Source organism: Podarcis liolepis (assembly GCF_965112155.1).
Source record: "Podarcis liolepis genome assembly, chromosome: 17".
Lineage (NCBI taxonomy): Eukaryota > Metazoa > Chordata > Lepidosauria > Squamata > Lacertidae > Podarcis > Podarcis liolepis.
In genome coordinates this window covers 21940783-21958670 of record NC_139571.1, presented here as the reverse complement: position 1 = coordinate 21958670, position 17888 = coordinate 21940783, and the positions used below count along the sequence as shown (strand labels likewise).

At 44.1% G+C, this 17888-nt stretch overlaps 1 protein-coding gene across 2 annotated transcripts in view; it reads right to left on the bottom strand.

Moving 5' to 3' along the window:
- Window positions 1-6964: 6964 nt before the first annotated feature.
- The window catches only part of JAK2 (Janus kinase 2), an 82623-nt gene continuing 71699 nt past the window's right edge, over window positions 6965-17888 (bottom strand). For both annotated transcript variants that reach the window (XM_083482221.1, XM_083482222.1), the window contains 6 exons: window positions 17218-17407; window positions 15919-16043; window positions 14825-14997; window positions 13140-13257; window positions 10939-11052; window positions 6965-9935 (listed from right to left, as the gene is read on the bottom strand). In XM_083482221.1, coding sequence (XP_083338347.1) covers window positions 9828-9935; window positions 10939-11052; window positions 13140-13257; window positions 14825-14997; window positions 15919-16043; window positions 17218-17407 — 828 coding nt within the window. In that variant the 3' untranslated portion in view covers window positions 6965-9827. The remainder of the gene's footprint in view (window positions 9936-10938; window positions 11053-13139; window positions 13258-14824; window positions 14998-15918; window positions 16044-17217; window positions 17408-17888) is intronic.

Here is a 17888-nt window from a genome sequence, read left to right as displayed (position 1 = left end):
GCTGCTAATAATGCAGGAGAGGGGTTTAAGGGGAGAAGAAGCATGCGTAGGGTGTGTGGAGAAGGATGCTGCTAATAATGCAGAAGAGGGGTATAAGGGGAGAAGGCTCCTCTTCTCTCCCACTTTGCTCCTTTAAAGCAAGCAGGCTCTGCTTTTCTCCCTCCTCCCCACTCATCCCCGGCTTAGCGAGCTGAAAAACTTTGTTGCTATTTAGCGAGCTGAGTGGGGAGGAGAGAGGGACAGAGAGCCTGCTTGCTTTAAAGGAACCAACCGGACAGGAGAAGAGACAAATAAGTTTTAAAATTCATATTTTCATACAGCCATCTTTGTAATAACTGCAGATGATTTCAGGATAGACATTTCAGTTTCTCATTCTCCTCTCCTCTCCTGCTTTGCTCCTTTAAAGAAGCAGGCTCTTTGTCCCTCTCTCCTCCCCACTCAGCGGCAATTCTCCCGCTTTGCTGTTTCAAAGCGAGCCACGGAGGAGGGAAGGAAGGGGAACCATGGATCCTCTGCTCACGACTGCAGCAGATCCCCCCCCGCCACCCGCAGGCATTCCCTCCATAACACACACAGACATTTCCCCTTACTTTCTAGGAGGAAAAAAGTGAGTGTTATGGTGCAAAAAATACAGTACTCCATAGAATAGAGAACTGATTAATTATTTCACCATTACTTGCAAATGCCCTTTCTCACAGGGCACAGAGTCTTGCTGCTAATTTACTAGAGAGCTGGGGTCAATGAAGCAGACAGGGAAATAGCTTGAATCCAAGTGGCAGAAAATATCATGCGGACAGAAACACAAGAGCACATTGGCTATGCAGAGAATGTATTACGATAAATCATTAAAGTTATTTAGTTCTGAAAATTGTTAGGTGCTCTGTTAAAAGCAGAGATAAAGAAATGTTGTGAAGAATCAATGAATATTCTCCGAGATGAGAGCCCAAACTTTGTAACATGCAATGCATTGTTTTCAAATTATTTTAATTCCATTGTGAATCTTTATTTCTAAAAAATGCAATTTGTTGGTACAAACCAGAAAATCGAATGAAGAGGACCAAGCAATGAATGATATTGTGCAGTGTTATCAATACTTGTTTCTCATGAATAGTTGTAGTACAATTTTTTTTAAAAAAATTAAAATTGATTACTTAAACAAACCACCCCAAAATCTATTCCCAGCACCCAATAAAGCTAGCATTCCAATGTGTCAACAATACTTTTCTTTGTTAAGATGCACGGAAGATTCAGAATTGATAAGGTCTTTTGCAAACCAAAGTCAGATAAATTTTATTTAAAGTAACTGAGGCTGCAATCCTGGGCACATTTAGCATGTGAGTAGCACACATTTAATAGGATGTACTTCTGTCTGAGAAGGCCCTATAGGATGACGGCAATGGAAACCAAGTCTTCTGTTTAACTGCATTTCCTATATGCAATAGCTTCAGAAGATGAGATGAGAAGCATAATGGTTTTGTCTTTCCATTTCAGAGTTAGCTGAAGACCACCATCGACCCAATGCAGAGCCACCGCCGGGACATTTCTTTGATTCAAATAGCCCTCGAAAGAATTCTATGGATGCAACTGAGGAGAATGCTTGGCAGAAGATAAAATATCTAATAGGCATTGCTGACCGTGTTAGATCAGGTTTCCCACAAGTCAAACGCTTCAAAAGACAAGAGATGTACCTGCCAAGGAAGTGTTGCACAGTGGGATGCAGCGTGGAGGAAATTATCGATGCCCACTGTTAGAAATACTGGTTCGGTTGCAGTGCTGCTTGACCATTGCGTACCCAAAGGAGAAGCACAGATGATTTTTAACCCCGTCTTGTATGCAATTAATTGTAGGCTTCTTAGTGCCTTGGGAAAATCTGGGGTGGTGTCTTTGCATTGTGACAGCAAACCATTACAAAATTCTGCAGTGGTTTTGCTGAGACGCATCCACACCCCTTCTCTTCTAGAGCTTGTCTTGGATCTCATGCTGAACTTTCCATGGAAATTGTAATGCTTAAGGAAGACTATCCACTGTTAAATAAAGTAGTACGAGAGCAAAGGATTGTGGTTCTTTGACCTCCAGCACCATGGAAATAAAATATTTGGTTGCAGATGGGATTCATAACACACTTGCCATCATGAATGCAATGGGAATTATTCAGATTGCTTTAGCAAACATAGAATGGCTTCCCTCTCCAAATCTCATATTGTTACCAAAGTTGCACACCCAAGAGGTAGCTAGATTTTGGGTTGGGGGGGCAGTTTCTAGGCACTCACCCAGGGTCTGTATTCCTTTGAGAATCAATACGTGGTGGAGACTGTCATAAATTTAAGACTCCCGAGTTTAGATGGAGGGAGTCCAGATCTTACTTCAAGTCACAAGAAAGGGGACTCCAATTAAACATCAGGAAGAACTTTCTGACAGTAAGAGCTCTTCAATAGATGAGCAGTCTCTCTCGGGAGGTTGTGAACACCTTTATTTTGTAAGCAGAGGTTGGATGGCTATCTGTCACAGATGCTTTAGCTGAGACTCCTGCATAGCAGGGGGTTGGACTGAATGACCTTTGGGTTCCCTTCCAGCTCTACAATTCTATGATTCCACAGCACTGTGACAATCCTGCCCCTGCTACTGGCCTTCACAGAAGCTTCACCCTTCTCCCCCCTTCCTCCAGCCTCCCAAATTCCAAAGCTAGATTTTCCTGTAACTTCACACTCAGGTGTGCTAAACCTACAGAGAAGGCCCTCTGCCTGGTGCCCTGTAACCTCACTTCTTGCAATGAGGGAACTGCTGGAAGACCCTCGGAGCTGGACTTCAGTGTCTGGACAGAATGATGGGGGTGGAGACGCTCCTTCAGGTATACAGTGCCAAGGTCATTTAGGGCTTTAAAGGTCTCACTAACACTTTGAATTGTGCTCAGAAACAGACTGGTAGCCAATGTAGATCCTTCAGGACAAGAGTTACCGGTATGTGGTCCTGGTAGCTGCTCTCAGTCACCACTCTAGCAGCCACATTCTGAGTTAGTTGTAGTTTCCATGTCACCATCAAAGGTGGCCCCAAGTAGAGCGCATTGCAGTAATCCAAGCAGGAGATAACCAGGGCATGCACCACTCTGGTGAGACAGTCTGCAGGCAGCGTACCAGATGGATCTAGTTGACAGCCACCCTGGAAACAGAACTGACCTGTGCTTCCATGGACAGCTGTGAGTCCAAAATGACTCCCAGGCTGCGCACCTGGTCCTTCAGGGATACTATTACTCCATTCAGAACCAGGGTGTCTCCCCATGCCTGCCAGTCTCCTGTCCCCCAGAAACAATACTTCTGTCGTGTTGGGATTCAGTTTCAATGCATTAGCCGCCACCCATCTTCCAACCACCTCTAGACACTCACCCAGGATGTTCACTGCCTTTACTGGTTCCAATTTAAAGGAGAGGTAGAGCTGGAGATCATCCACATACTAGTGAGCGCCCAGCCCAAACTCTGTGATGATTTCTCCCAGTGGCTTCATATGGATGTTGAAAAGCATGGGGGAGAGGATGGATCCCTGAGGGACCCCACCAGTGAGCTCCTAGGGGTCCGAACACTCATTCCCCTACACCACTTTCTTGACACAGCCCAGGATGGAGTGGAACCACTACATGACACTGCCCCCAGCTCCCAACATCCCCTAGATGGTTTAGAAATATACCATGGTCAATGGTATGAAGAGCCGCTGAGAAATACAGCAGAACCAGGAAACAGCTTTCGCTGCTGTCCCTAGTTCACCAGAGATCATCCACCAGTGCAACCAAGGCGGTTTCAGTCCCATGATGGGGCCTGAATCCCAGTTGGAAGGGATCCAAATGGTCTGCATCCTCTAGGTGTGCTTGGAGTTGTTCAGTGACCCTCCACCCTTGCCCAAGAATGGAAGATTTGGGGCCGGGCAATAATTGACCATAATGGCCAAATATGGTTTTTTAGGAAGTGGTTTAATAATCGCTTCTTTAAGTGGGTCTGGGAAGACTCCCTCACAGAGGGAAGCAATCACCACTCTACATTGTCCAGCACTTCCTGGCTCGGTTTTATGAGGTGCAACCACTTTTACATGAGGTTCAACACTTTGTGATCTGGAAAAAGAAGACAAGGCCTTTGAGGGAAAGCGAAGATGTCCTGTACTTGTGCATTCTTGCATGTGGGGGCTGAAATAGTCTGAAAATCAAAGGCACCTGTTCCCGTACATTAAGATCTCCATGTTATCATAATGAGAAAGCAGTGAGGGAGAGGATAGAAGGCACAAAGTAGATAGAAGCTAGAGTACATGGACATCATGTAAAGTTTGGGCAGGTGGAGGCGAAGGTGTGCATTTGTTGGCTAGGAAAACAGGAGCTCAAAGGGACACTGTTGGTGAGCAGAGTGACTGAGCTTGAGGGGGACAGCAGCTGGTCATCGTGCAACCTGGCTGTGAGGCTGAGGCTGAGGCCTTCTCTATTTTCCAGATCTTTTTTGCCCAGCTGCACATTTACCAGCTCTGGTAGCTGCCCTGAACCTTCTTGTTTGCTTAGTGACCAAAGCTGATCCCGGATCATTCCTTGATACGCAACCAGGTAAAGGTGAATGGCATGTGAGCCCCGGCTTGACAACCTGGATTGTTATTGGCCCAAAGACAATGATACTATGGCTACATATCCACATGGATCTGGGATCAGAGCTGTTCTGGGAAGGAGAGGTTTGGGCTTGGCCATTCAGATACTTTTGAAATGCTTACATTCTGATCTTTTTTGTTTTTTAAGGCACACACGCACACACATTTTACACAGCTGCCTGAATGCTCATGAAGTTGTATGGGAAGAACAAGGGACCCATGAGGAGATTGGTGGGGAAGATGAACCCAATGGCATAGACGGAAAACAGTGCAACAAAGAAAAACAGATTGAAACTGACCCCATACAACATGGCTAGTCAGAGTTCTGGTGCTTCCTGGTAGAGTTTTCCCCCTGTTCGCCAAGAATTTGCAAATGTCATAGACAAAGGTTCTGAGATTATATCCACAAACTCCTTTCGTACCATTTTACCAATCTTGGGTTAAGTACATCTCATTGTCATCACAATCCTGCTAATCTCATAGAGAATATATGGTTTATCAGAGGTATGTGAGCTACAGAAAGTAATTGGTCTCTCTGCTAAAGGGATTTGATAATTATATTGCGTTGGATAAATATGTATCCAGTTGTGGATGTCATGTTGCTAAAAAAAAGGACTTTATTATTATATAAATTTTCTGGGTGGTCCCTTCCAACTATTGGATTCTGTAATTCTATGGACTTTTGGTTCCATATGTGAGCTTTATTGCACTTAATTCCATAGTTTTCTCATTATATCTTGGGTGCAGAACTGCATCAGTCCATTCACACCACTGTCCTATCCCCCTTCTTCTTTTCGTTTTTCTTTGTTGCACTGTTTTCTGTCTATGCCACGGGACAGACCATGGCAGATGTCTGGAATGAAAACAGCTCATCTTCCCCACCAGTCTCCTCATGGGTCCCTTGTTCTTTAATACTTACTCAATTAAGGAGGCAGCCCAGTATCTTTGGGAGGGTTTCTCCTCTGGTTTTAGAATTCCTGTATCATTCCCCCCAAATTCAAGAAACCCACTGTGGCGTTTTCCTCCTAGGTGGGTCATATGGAAAGGGTTAAATGCGTGTGATGTGATTGGCCAAAGAGAAACTGAAAGGAGTTAGAGTGAGAGTCGGAGTGTGTGGGTCAGTTGAGAGTTGGGAGTTGGTGAAGGAAGAGGGAGGATATAAGTCTGTGGGGGTTGGTCGTGTTGTGTGGTGAGAGAGTGAGAGGAATTGTTAGGTGGAGTCAAATAGCTAGTTGGAATAATCAGTTTGAAGTTGTTAGGAACGCATAGGACAGTTAAGGAACTAAGATTAAGAAACTGCCAAGAAAAATTAACTGAAACCATAAGCTTGTTCATGCCTATAAACAAACTTGATTATTAGTTAAGGTTAACAACTGTCTGGACTCCGTGTGTACCCGAGGGAAACGGGTTGGTGGCAGCGAAAAAGCAATCACAGTGGTGGCACAGGGTCAATGGACAGTCAAACGTCCAGGGACCCTGTGTGATCGCCACATCCACCTAACCAAAGTCAGTTAGGGAGATGTCTGAGGTGGCAAGAAAAAAGATAATAAAGGAAATTTCTGCAGGGCGGATGGCCGGCCCCTATTCCTTGAAAGTCCCCCTATTCCTAATCTGCATCTCTCACCATTAGGGATCGTATCCAAAAAAGCCCCGGGGGAATTTCGCCTTATTCACAACTTCTCTTATCCCAAAGGAGGCTCTGTAAATGACACTATCCCAGCCGAACTGCGTTCTGTGAGATATGCCTCCTTGGACCAGGCCATTAAGCTCATTAGGAAATTTGGTAGGGGGACCCTGCTGGCAAAATATGATGTAGAATCCGCTTTTCGCCTTCTTCTTGTACAACCTCAGGATTTCCAATGGTTGGGTGTTAAATCTGAAGGGGCCGTCTATGTCGACAAGGCAAAGCCTATGGGATGCTCGGTGGCTTGCGCCGCCTTTGAAACATTTAGCACCTTTATAGATTGTACTCTTCACTTCCTCGCTGTTCAGTCCGAAGGCCTCGGGTTTTTTTGAGGAAGCTTCAAGGGTCACGCGCCAGTGGTGGGAGGGTTAAAAGCAGAAGTGAATGGAGCAATGGTTGCTATGCGCAGCCCTCTCTATCCAGGCAAGCAAGCGTTATTATCCAAGCTCAAGACACATTCAAATCAAAGGAAAAACACTGGAGGCGAACGTGAATCAGAGACCGTGAGAGGTGTGGCCTGGGGACAGAGGTTTTGGCCAGATAAGAGGGCCTGGAGAGTTGCATTTGGCCTCCTGGCCTGAGATCCCCCCCCCACGATTGCAATCACAGAAGTGTTCAAAAGATTACCACCATCATCATGAGAATGTAAGTCAATCATACTATACTAGATCAAACAAATACATTTTTATTTACTTAAAAACCACTATGGAAGAACTCTTTGTTGCATTACACAAAATTCCCTGAGGTTTCTTCCTTTTTTTTTTTTAAAGAAAAAATGGAATATGAAATCCTTGATCACATAGAAGATGCGCTTCTGTCATGGTCAGACGGCTGCATCTGTTTATCCTGGTACCTGTTGTCGCTTTAAACCTTATGCTACTATGATTTCGGTTAATACGGAACCTAAACAAAAACAATACACGTAAATAGTCTACAAAAAAGAAAATATATTTCATGTACAACCTGTTTTAAAATCAACTTCAAAGCAATGTACAAATGTGCAATGTATTCGACCAAAAGCAATTTAAAAATATACATTGTGAAACTGTCTCTTATAATGCAAACATTTCCAGCCATTTAAACATAACGTGATGTTACAAAACATGGCTACCCACAATTTCAATCCCATGTTCTCCTCCTTCTGCCAATCCCCCGGCAGTTGCTTACATAATTCTCTACTCTTACAAATAAGCGCGTGTGAAACAACCCTGAATGATAATCTCCTGCATGTGTGAAAGGAGAGCTTCACACGTACCCAAGAGCCATTAAATCAGCACATGCCAGAGCACACAGGGGCACAAAATATTGGTAGACTGGAGCTCACTTGCTAAGTAATTGCAACTTTTGGAGGTACTTCTTAGCCTCATGCAAAACTCACATCGCTGCACCCTCCTCCATTTTTGAAGTAGGTACATAAGTTCATAGCACATCTAAGCACGTTCTGCCATACACCGAAGTACATTTCAAGTTTTCATTCCGTCTCCATAGTGGAAAGCAACAACCTCTTTCAACCGACCTCCCCCCTTTTTGATTTTAGGAAGCAAACATCTTCTCAGCACCTTCTCCCAAGGAGGATACTTCTATCACAAGTCACCAAAGCACGGCTTGATGGGCAACCAGTGAGAGAAGTGCCCAAGTGCCCTTCTGTTAAAGTACTCTGGGCCAGCTCTGAAGCGGACAGCCAAATCATTAGGGGCAAGAAAGAGAGTCTGATGCTACTACCTGCTTATTACTCTCCGCGTTCCTAGGCTGGCAAATGCAAATTTGCGCCACCGAGTCTGGTGCGCAAGGAGTTACAGTGGCTTTACATTTAATTCACAACTTAGGCTGTGTACAAGTAAGGAAAAATCACATGGCTACCCTTACACAAAGCCAAATTGTTCAGTAACCTGAAGAAGACTAGGAGGGGCCAGATGGGTGACATTTGTTCTTCGCAACATCGGAAGCCTGCTTTCTATTTCGTGCTGACTGGGTCACCCAGTAAAAAGTTGAAGAGGGTAGAAAGGAAAAATGCACCATCCATGAAGGTTGGCGAGGCTAACAAAGTTTAGCATGGGGCACACATTAAGCGGCTGCCGATGACATGATTTCAAAAAACTGTGCCTTAAGGAAACGCGGTCAGCGCTTGACATATCCACAACATACATAGGAAAATAGACTGCTATATATACTTGTTCATTTAAAAATGCAATTTTCAGCAGGTGTTTGTTTAAAAAAATATCTCTTCTTATTTGTTCCCTTTCCTTTGAAGTATTTACAGTACATCGCACTGCCTGAACAGACATCTCTTCTCTGGCTGGCTTAGACAGGCACACAGAAGTTGCTTAAACGGCTATTTTTCTTTTTTTTTTTTTAAGCCTTTCTTCTACACATTAAAGCCGTAACGGCATGACAATGTAAAAAAAGTTTTAAAACTAATAAACAGCAACAAACCCTTTCATAAAACAGTGGCTCTTGTGCAATGCATGGAACAGGAGGCTAAATCGCTCAGATTTCACTGCAGGAAAAAGTCAAAAAGGTATTCCAGCGGCTTCTTTCTGCAACTCAGGCTTACTCAGCAATGGCTTGCAGGGCACAAAACACTTCTGCAACTGAGCCTCAACTTTGTACTGCTGCCGTGTTTTGAGCGGATCTTTTGCTGGCACAGCATTGGGCAGTTGTATGACATAAAAGCTATCGCCAGGACCCATCAGCAATCTTCTCTCATCCTGACTGGTGCTTTGTGTTTCTCTGCTACACTTATATTATCCTTTTTATATATAAAAAAAATCTTTAAGTCTCTCACAGAATTGCATAACTGCACACACCTAAAGAAATGTTCATTTACGCAAAGGAACACACCGTTCCAAGCTACGTGAAAGGTAGCCTCGTCTGGTATACCATCACCTCTTATGGCAGGCAAAAGTGGACAAAGGTAGCAGGGGGAGGGAACAAAATAAGGGGTAGCGAAAAGAGGAACCCATGCACTGGTAATTCCATTAAGTGCAAACATTTGCTCTTTTTCAAAGTGGTGCAGCTGGAAGCGCAAAGTCTTCTGGTAGCTGTGCTACCAGAAACGCTGCAAGTCAACTGCTGCTGAAGAACATAGTCCTATATATAGCTCCTTAGAAGCAAGTCTCATTGGTCAATAGCAATCCACAGGTAAGCAGGCACACGATTGCAACCTAAATCACCCAGTCTTCTTATCTTTCCATAACTCCCCTGTCTGACATCATCATTTTTTTCTGCAGTTGTCCTATTAGGCAAACCATGGTGATGCTTACTGATCACGCTGCACTATTCTGCTTCAAAATAAAGGGAAGGGGGGAAGCAATTCCTTTGCTATCAAAGTGCTTTTCATCAATGCATCGCGCTAGTATTCCCGATGAAGAAACTAAGCCGCATCCTTCGTCATCACGGGCGAGGTTGGATGGGATGATTTTGCTGCCGTCTCTGAATGGGTGCGGGATAAGCAACGATCTGCAACGTCCCGAAGAACAGGACACACTTGCTGCGCACGTCGACAGGTCCCTTTGGGTGAATTCCAGCATGTTCACCCACCCATGCTCTCCCTTATGAGATCCACTCTCAGAGCAAGATCCCTGAAGGAGGGTCTCAGGCTGGCGCTGTTGTTCCAGCACTCCGTCATGATGGCATAGACCTTGGCAAGAGAGAAAACACCAGTATGAGATGAGCAGAAATAGAAGAATAAGAAGAAGTTTGGATTTGATATCCTGCTTTATCGCTACCCGAAGGAGTCTCAAAGCGGCTAACATTCTCCTTTCCCTTCGTCCCCCACAACAAACACTTTGTGAGGTGAGTGGGGCTGAGAGACTTCAGAGAAGTGTGACTGGCCCAAGGTCACCCAGCAGCTGCATGTGGAGGAGCGGGGAAACGAACCCGGTTCACCAGATTACGAGTCTACCACTCTTAACCACTACACCACACTGGCTCTCAGTGCGGTGCGAATAGTCGTGCGAAACCTGTCAGCAATCCCAGGCCAGCACATTTCTTCTATACCGTATGCAAATCCCTTCTCTTCATGGTTTCCACCATATACGACTACTACTACTACTACTACTACTACATAATAATAATAATAATAATAATAATAATAATAATAATGATAATAATAATAATAATAATAATAATAATAATAATAATGTATTATTTATACCCGCCCCAATCTGGCTGAGTTTCCCCAGCCACTCTGGGTGGCTCCCAATCGAGTGTTAAAAACAATACAGCATTAAATATTTTAAAACTTCCTGCCTTCAGATGTCTTTTAAAAATAGGATAACTGCTTATTTCCTCGACATCTGATGGGAGGGCGTTCCACAGGGCAGGCGCCACTACTGAGAAGGCCCTCTGCCTGGTCCCCTGTAACCTCACTTCTCGCAACGAGGGAACTGCCAGAAGGCCCTCGGCCTTTCTTGTTTCTAAAAAACTAAGTTGCTCATGAATGAGAAAGCCCAAGTTTTTGGTTTTACAACAAAACTTTTGAAGGATGGGAAAACTGCCCACGCTACTAGGCTTCCAGGTAAACACGGGGGCAATTGTTCTGCTATGGTTGTCTCTGCCACAGGAACAATTCAGAGGCACACCATGACTGACATGTTACACCAAGTGAGAGAACAGCATGATAAAGTGATACATTCAGGTACCTCATCCGGGCATCCGTCAGGTCTGAGCAGCCTTCCGTTATTCTTCAACAGCTCTATCAAATGGAACACAATCATCTGGTTCTGCTTATCATTCCCAATCATGCGCATGAACTCCTAAAATAAAAATTCCAAGTTGAGTTTCCGTTCAGGTTAATGACATCAAAGCATCAAAGGATTACCCAGTTCATAGGAGGAACTATGCAGAAGGCACACTAGTCTTTGTTGGATAGAATGCAATATGTCAGAGAGGCAAACCTTTAAGGCCTATAGAATATCCCTCATTTAATAAAGTTTTTTAAAAAAGTCTATGCCAATATGAAGGTTTTGCAGACAGAAACTTGCTTTTATTTATTTGGAAAATTTATGGCCTGTTTTTCAACATTTGTTCCTGCAGTAGGTTAAAACTGATTTTTTAAAAAACAAAACGTGAGCAACAATAAAATACTATCAGAGTTAGATTTTAAAAAGGAGAGAGTTGGTGTTAATATATTTAGTTACAAAAGGCTTGCTTGTTTAAAAGGGCCAGTCTCCCAGATTTACATACACCAAACCTGGTAACTAATTCCAAATCTTGGAGCCAGCTACTGAAAAAGAGCTACTTAACAGGGGGTTGGGAAGACAAGGGAAAAGGTATTTTCTTCTGTTATTCTGGATTCAGACTGTAAAGAACTTTGCAATTTGTTGGCCTGGAGTCTGCATGAAGCGCTCAACCTCCTTCGGAATGGTTGCTCCAGCCAGTAGAGAACAAAAATGAATGGATGGATAGATGAAGATGGGGGAAAGGATTAATGAAAAGTGCATTTATGTGTGGGGAGAGGAGAGGAAGAGAGGATGGGGAAAGAGAAAGCGTGTCCCACCCATGTTGCTTTCACCCTGCTCCCCCACTGGTGGCATACTGCCCCTTACCACTTTCTGCCCCAGAAGTAAATCTCAGCACCTTGAATTTAGGCTGGAAACACACCAGCAACCACAGTGCTAGGAATCTTTGCTACGAACTCTGCAGCAATACTCTGGCCCTGCTGACATTTCTAAACGGCCCTCAAGGGCAGTCCCATGCACAGCACATTGTGCTTAGAGCATGGCTCCTCCAGTGTAGACATCCCCAGGCATTAAGATCTGCCACGGGTGGGAGTGCCATCACCAGTGGCTTTTGCGAAGCAGCAGGGCATGGAGGGTCTTCTGCGTGGTGGCCCCCCTCGGTTGTGGAATGCCCTCCCTGCTACAAGACACATCTCCTTGGAGGGTAGAGGTTGAGATCAGAGTATTACTCCCTCTGCAGTGTCACTGCTGGTTTTGCTTCCTGTGTGACAGGATGTAATTGACGATTCAGCTGTTATGCCACTAAGTGGCTAACTTGTTTGAGGCTGCTGGTAATCTGAGAGCGCATGAAGTGTGGGCTACAAAAGCATATAAATAACTGCAACTTCAGACGGCCCTAAAAGGCAGAAACAAACATTTGCAGGGAAAACGAGACCCTGCAGTATTTTGTGCTGATTAGCAGCTTGGAGGGAGGAGACTGCAGCTCAGCAGGAGAGAAGAGGGAAAGTGAGAGATTCCTGCTGTTAAAAGTGAAAAACTTATGGGAAATGATCTATAATGAGATGAAAAAGATGTTGAAATATACATTTATTAAGAAACCAGAAGCATTTTTACTTGGCACTGTAGGAGATGAGATTAATAGACAGGACTGTAAGTTGTTTTTATATGCAATGACGGCAGCAAGAATATTATTGGCACAAAAATGGAAGCAAGAAGAATTACCGACGATAGAAAAATTGGCGGATGAAATTGATGGACTATGCAGAACTGGATAAATTAACTGGAAGGATTCAAAACCTGTGGGATCAGAGATTCTTGGAAGACTGGAGTAAATATATGAACTATTTGAAAAGTAATAGTAATGAACAGATTATGCCAGTAGGGTTGCAAGAAGTTTTGTAAGGAGAATTATATGAAATATTACAAGAAAGACTATGAGGAGAAATATTAGTTGATGATAATTAAGAGTAAAAGAGAAGCAGGGAGAAACAGGAGTTCCTTTCTCAATGTGCAGCAGAGAAGCCAAGAGAAGTAGCTGTTAACTCCTAAACACTTTGACTCAACAAAATATGGCCTAGCAGGGACAAAAGGTCCCCCACCCTCTCCTAACGGGGATAGTCATAGCCCTAGACCAAGTATACACATGTAGGTTATCTACAAACCGCTGGGGGGCTTTTGTTCTTGTCTATATACGTGAAGAGTTCATAGAGGACCACACCAAAACTCCACATATCAGAAGCCACAGAAAACTTGTTGTCCGTCAGTGATTCTGGAGCATACCTATAGCGTAAGAAGCCGGGGAGGGGAGGAGAGAAGAGAAAGGGGGCAGGAGGGGGGGGGGAAGAGATCTATAAAACAAAAACAATTTAACACAACACATTATACCCTTAACAGGTCAATTCTGTGTCCAGGGGGGCTGTCTACCAGCTCCATCTGGTACGCAGGCTGAGACCCTACCTGCCTGCGCATTGTTTTGCCAGAGTGGTACATGCTCTGGTTATCTCCCGCTTGGACTACTGCAATGCACTCGACGTGGGGCTACCTTTGAAAGTGACTTGGAAGCTACAACTAATCCAGAATGTGGCTGCCAGACTGGTGACTGGGAGTGGCCGCCGAGACCATATAACTCAGGTCCTGAAAGGTCTACACTGGCTCCCAGTACGTTTCCAAGCATAATTCAAAGTGTTGGTGCTGAGCTTTAAAGCCCTAAACGGCCTCGGCTCTGTATACCCAAAGGAGCATCTCCACCTCTCTTGTTCAGCTCCGAGGGCCTTCTGGCAGTTCCCTCAATGGAAGAAGTGAAGTTACAGGGAACGAGGCAGAGGGCTTTCTCGGTAGTGGCACCTTCCCTGTGGAATGCCCTCCCATCGGATGTCAAGGAGATAAACAACTATACGACTTTTAGAAGACACATGAAGGTAGCCCTGCTCAGGAAAGTTTTTAATGTTTGATGTTTTACTATGTTTTTATATGTGTTGGAAGCTGCCCAGAGTGGCTGGGGTAGTAATAATAATAATAATAATAATAATAGGTAGGTAGGTAGGTAGCCGTGTTGGTCTGCCGTAGTCGAAACAAATATATATTTTTTTCTTCCAGTAGCACCTTAAGAGACCAACTAAGTTTGTTCTTGGTATGAGCTTTCGTGTGCATGCACACTTCTTTAGATACACTGAAACAGAAGTCACCAGACCCTTCTATATAGTGAGAGGGTGGGGAGGGGTATTACTCAGAAGGGTGGTGGGAATGGGTGATTGGCTGATAGGTGTGGTAAACCTGTTAACAACTGTTAATGACTGCAATTGGTCTTACAGGAAAAAGCAAGGGGTGAGATGGCTAATGAAAAGAATCCAATGTCTCTATTCAGACCAGGTCTCTCCATGGTTTTAAGTTTGGTAACAAGTTGCAATTCAGCAACTTCTCTTTCCAATCTATTTCTGAAATTCTTTTGTAATAAGACAGCTACTTTGAGATCTTGTATAGAATGTCCTGGGAAACTGAAGTGTTCTCCTACTGGTTTCTCTGTCTTGTGATTCCTGATGTCAGATTTATGTCCATTTATCCTTTGGCGTAGGGTTTGGCCACACCTCTCAGCCAATCACCCATTCCCACCACCCTTCTGAGTAATACCCCTCCCCACCCTCACTATATATAAGGGTCTGGTGACTTCTGTTTCAGTGTATCTGAAGAAGTGTGCATGCACACGAAAGCTCATACCAAGAATAATACTCTAGATTGAGTAAGTTTTAGATGCATCGATTTATTAAATTCCAAGGGCCAAATAATTTATGCAGTATTGCATTTCCCCCAAATCCTTTGCCTTGTAATCAAGCAGCAGAGAGAAACATACCAAAATATGGGACTCTCTCCTGGTTCCTTGACTTTGTAGTATTCTTTGTCCTGAGGCAAAACTTTTGTCAAGCCAAAGTCTCCAATTTTAACTCTGTTTTCATTCTCCACCAAGATATTCCGTGTTGCTAGATCTCTGTGAACGTATCTTTTTGAACCCAGATACTCCATACCCTGTGCGTACACAAACGGTGTTATAAAATCAGTGTTCATGGGTTCAATAAATACTGGTGGCAGAAGAGATGATGAGACATGTAATTAACGCCTGGCTGTCAGAATTCCCCCCCAAATGCTTATGAACATCCAGCTTATCAACATAATCCTATGCTATTAGGAAACAATTAACAGACAGGAAGGAATAGGCAGCAGCTGTTCCTAAAGTTCACCATACCTCTACCAAACTGTGACCCAAGTACCACTAGATGTCACCATTGTGTCTGCTGCAAAACAATTGTGCAGAACGCTGAATTGACCAGTGGCGTTCTTGACCTTGCTGCATACAGCACTGACATTATAGAAACACAACTATCGTTCTGACCCTGAGAATAACCTCATCCATTTCATTGATGCTAGAAATTCTAAGTCTTCTCTCTCAGAACCAAACATTTCTTTTACGTGTGTGTCTTTACACGATTCTCCTGTTTTCCGTCAACGGGGGACATTCCCTGCAAAATTGTTCCATTTCTTTACTCCTCCCACATTCATTTCTGCAAATTTCACCTCGTGCATTGGACGAAACGTGGCCAAGAAATGCTCTGTGGGCCAGCAAAGGCTTGTTTATGTGACTGCTAAGCAGGCGAAATGGGAACTCTGGAGCACAACATGACAACATCTGCAGAATAAATCTGCTGTCACCTCTATGCTGTTTGCTGCCTGGCATGAGTGAGTGGAAGAGAAGAGGCAACAGTTGTGTTTTCGATTATCTCCAAGTTTCCTCCAACTTTATGGTTCTATGACCCTGCACTGTACTGGGAAGGAGAACTGCAAACAATCTGCCTGAGCGTTTATAGTTTGCGGCAAACAGTTCCAGTTCCCACACCACTTGCACCCACAGCAGAATTTGGTAGAGTTCAAGATACCAGTAAAATGTATTACCTTACATATCTGAGAGGCATAATGCAGGAGTTTCTTATGATCCAACCTTTCTTTGTGCTTCTGGAGATAGTCTCGCAAACTTCCGTGGGGCAAGTACTCCATTATCAATTTCAGATTTCTCCGGCCTTCCCAAACATGTGACGAAAGAAAAGAAAAAAAGATTCAAAATTATGCTTTACAGAGCTTCCTTCATATAGCACGTTATAAGCAAAATGCACAGACCATCTGCAGAATATATGCAGTGGAAGATTCCATTATGGTATTCTTTTGCCAAAAATCAAATTTAGCTAAGCTTGATGTTTTCCAACTGCGTAGAAAGAAACTCTGAAGAACTAGTGTACAGCTAGTTACACGAGGAAGATGTGTTTGATGAGTAGTAAGCAGAGTTACATGCTGCTACTTTAACACGGGCAACACTAAAAGATAAAGTTCAAAACAATGACAGCCCAAAATGGGCTACCCTGGCAAATGCATTTCTGGAATGAAATGAAGTTGTGTAGCAAGGGTTGACAGTGCCCGGGGCTGCATGAAGTGAGAGGGAGTGAAATGGAAGGAGTACACATGCGCATTCAACTGCCTAAAAGTGTCCCTGTCACCCAGGAGATTGCAGTCACAGAGATTAAAAAAGAAGAGTTGTTCCATTGTTTGGAGAGGTCACTTCCTGGTTCGCATGAAGAACATGTTTTCAACGGAGCCCAGCGAATGGGAGCGCACAGCTGTATTGAAGCAGCAGGCCGGGAGGCTGGCACCGCAGCAATTTAGGCTGCTGTACACGCCCCCTCGAAGGCACCTGGTTGGGTGCCTGGCCGTGGGCGCCAGCCAGGTGAGTGGGAGGCAGGGGGCTAACGCCCCCTGCTTGAGGCGGAGACCGGCTCCTGCCCACAACCACTCCCCTCTCTTGCAGGAGGAGAGTCTTTCCAGAATTCCCTGCGAAGAGGGATTTTGACTGTTAAAACCATGCAGGGAAATGCAGCTCAAATGCATTTGAGATTAAAAGCTAAGCCTTAAACAAAGAAGGATGCAATGACATTTACTGAAACCACATCTCGTTTAGTTGATGTTTTGGAAATTGTTGCAAGTATATGCTAATAATTGCAGACACTCTTGACAGTGTGATTGTGGCTGCTCTTTAAAATGTGAACAGGAAAGGTCACACTCTAATTTAAAGAGAGACTGTTCGGACATCTCCGAATTCATGCTAATGGGGAACAACTAATTCACACTAATGGGGAACATCTGATAAGTTATCAAGGGATTGCTAGCTTTTGCTTAACAAATAACATTAGAAAGCGCATGTACCGGCACTGTAGCACACGCCTTTGTACTTCACAATGTTGTCATGTTGCAGAGATTTAAGAATTTCGATTTCTCTTTCGAAGTCCCGCAGGTGTTCTTCCGTGCTGTGCTGCAGCTTTTTAACAGCCACCACTTCCCCTGTGTCGTCCTGTAGTGGGTCATACCGGCACATCTCCACACTGCCAAAATTCCCCTGCAAGGAATATGAATAGAAACATTTATATATCAAGCCCGGTGGCATGGCAGGGCAGGGGAGGAACCCTGCACTATTGTTTTGACAGCTGATATATTTATTTTTTATTTTATTATTTTTATTTTATTTTTATTTTTTATGATATATTTATTTTTTATTTATTTATGAGACTCTTGAGAGTCCCGTGGACTGCAAGAAGAACAAACCTCTCCTTTCTTAAGGAAATCAGCCCTGAGTGCTCACTGGAAGGACAGAACCCGAAGCTGAGACTCCAATACTTTGGCCACCTCATGAGAAGAGAAGACTCCCTGGAAAAGACCCTGATGTTGGGAAAGATGGAGGGCACAAGGAGAAGGGGACAACAGAGGATGAGATGGTTGGACAGTGTTCTCGAAGCTACCAGCATGAGTTTGACCAAACTGCGGGAGGCAGTGGAAGACAGAAGTGCCTGGCGTGCTCTGGTCCATGGGGTTCACGAAGA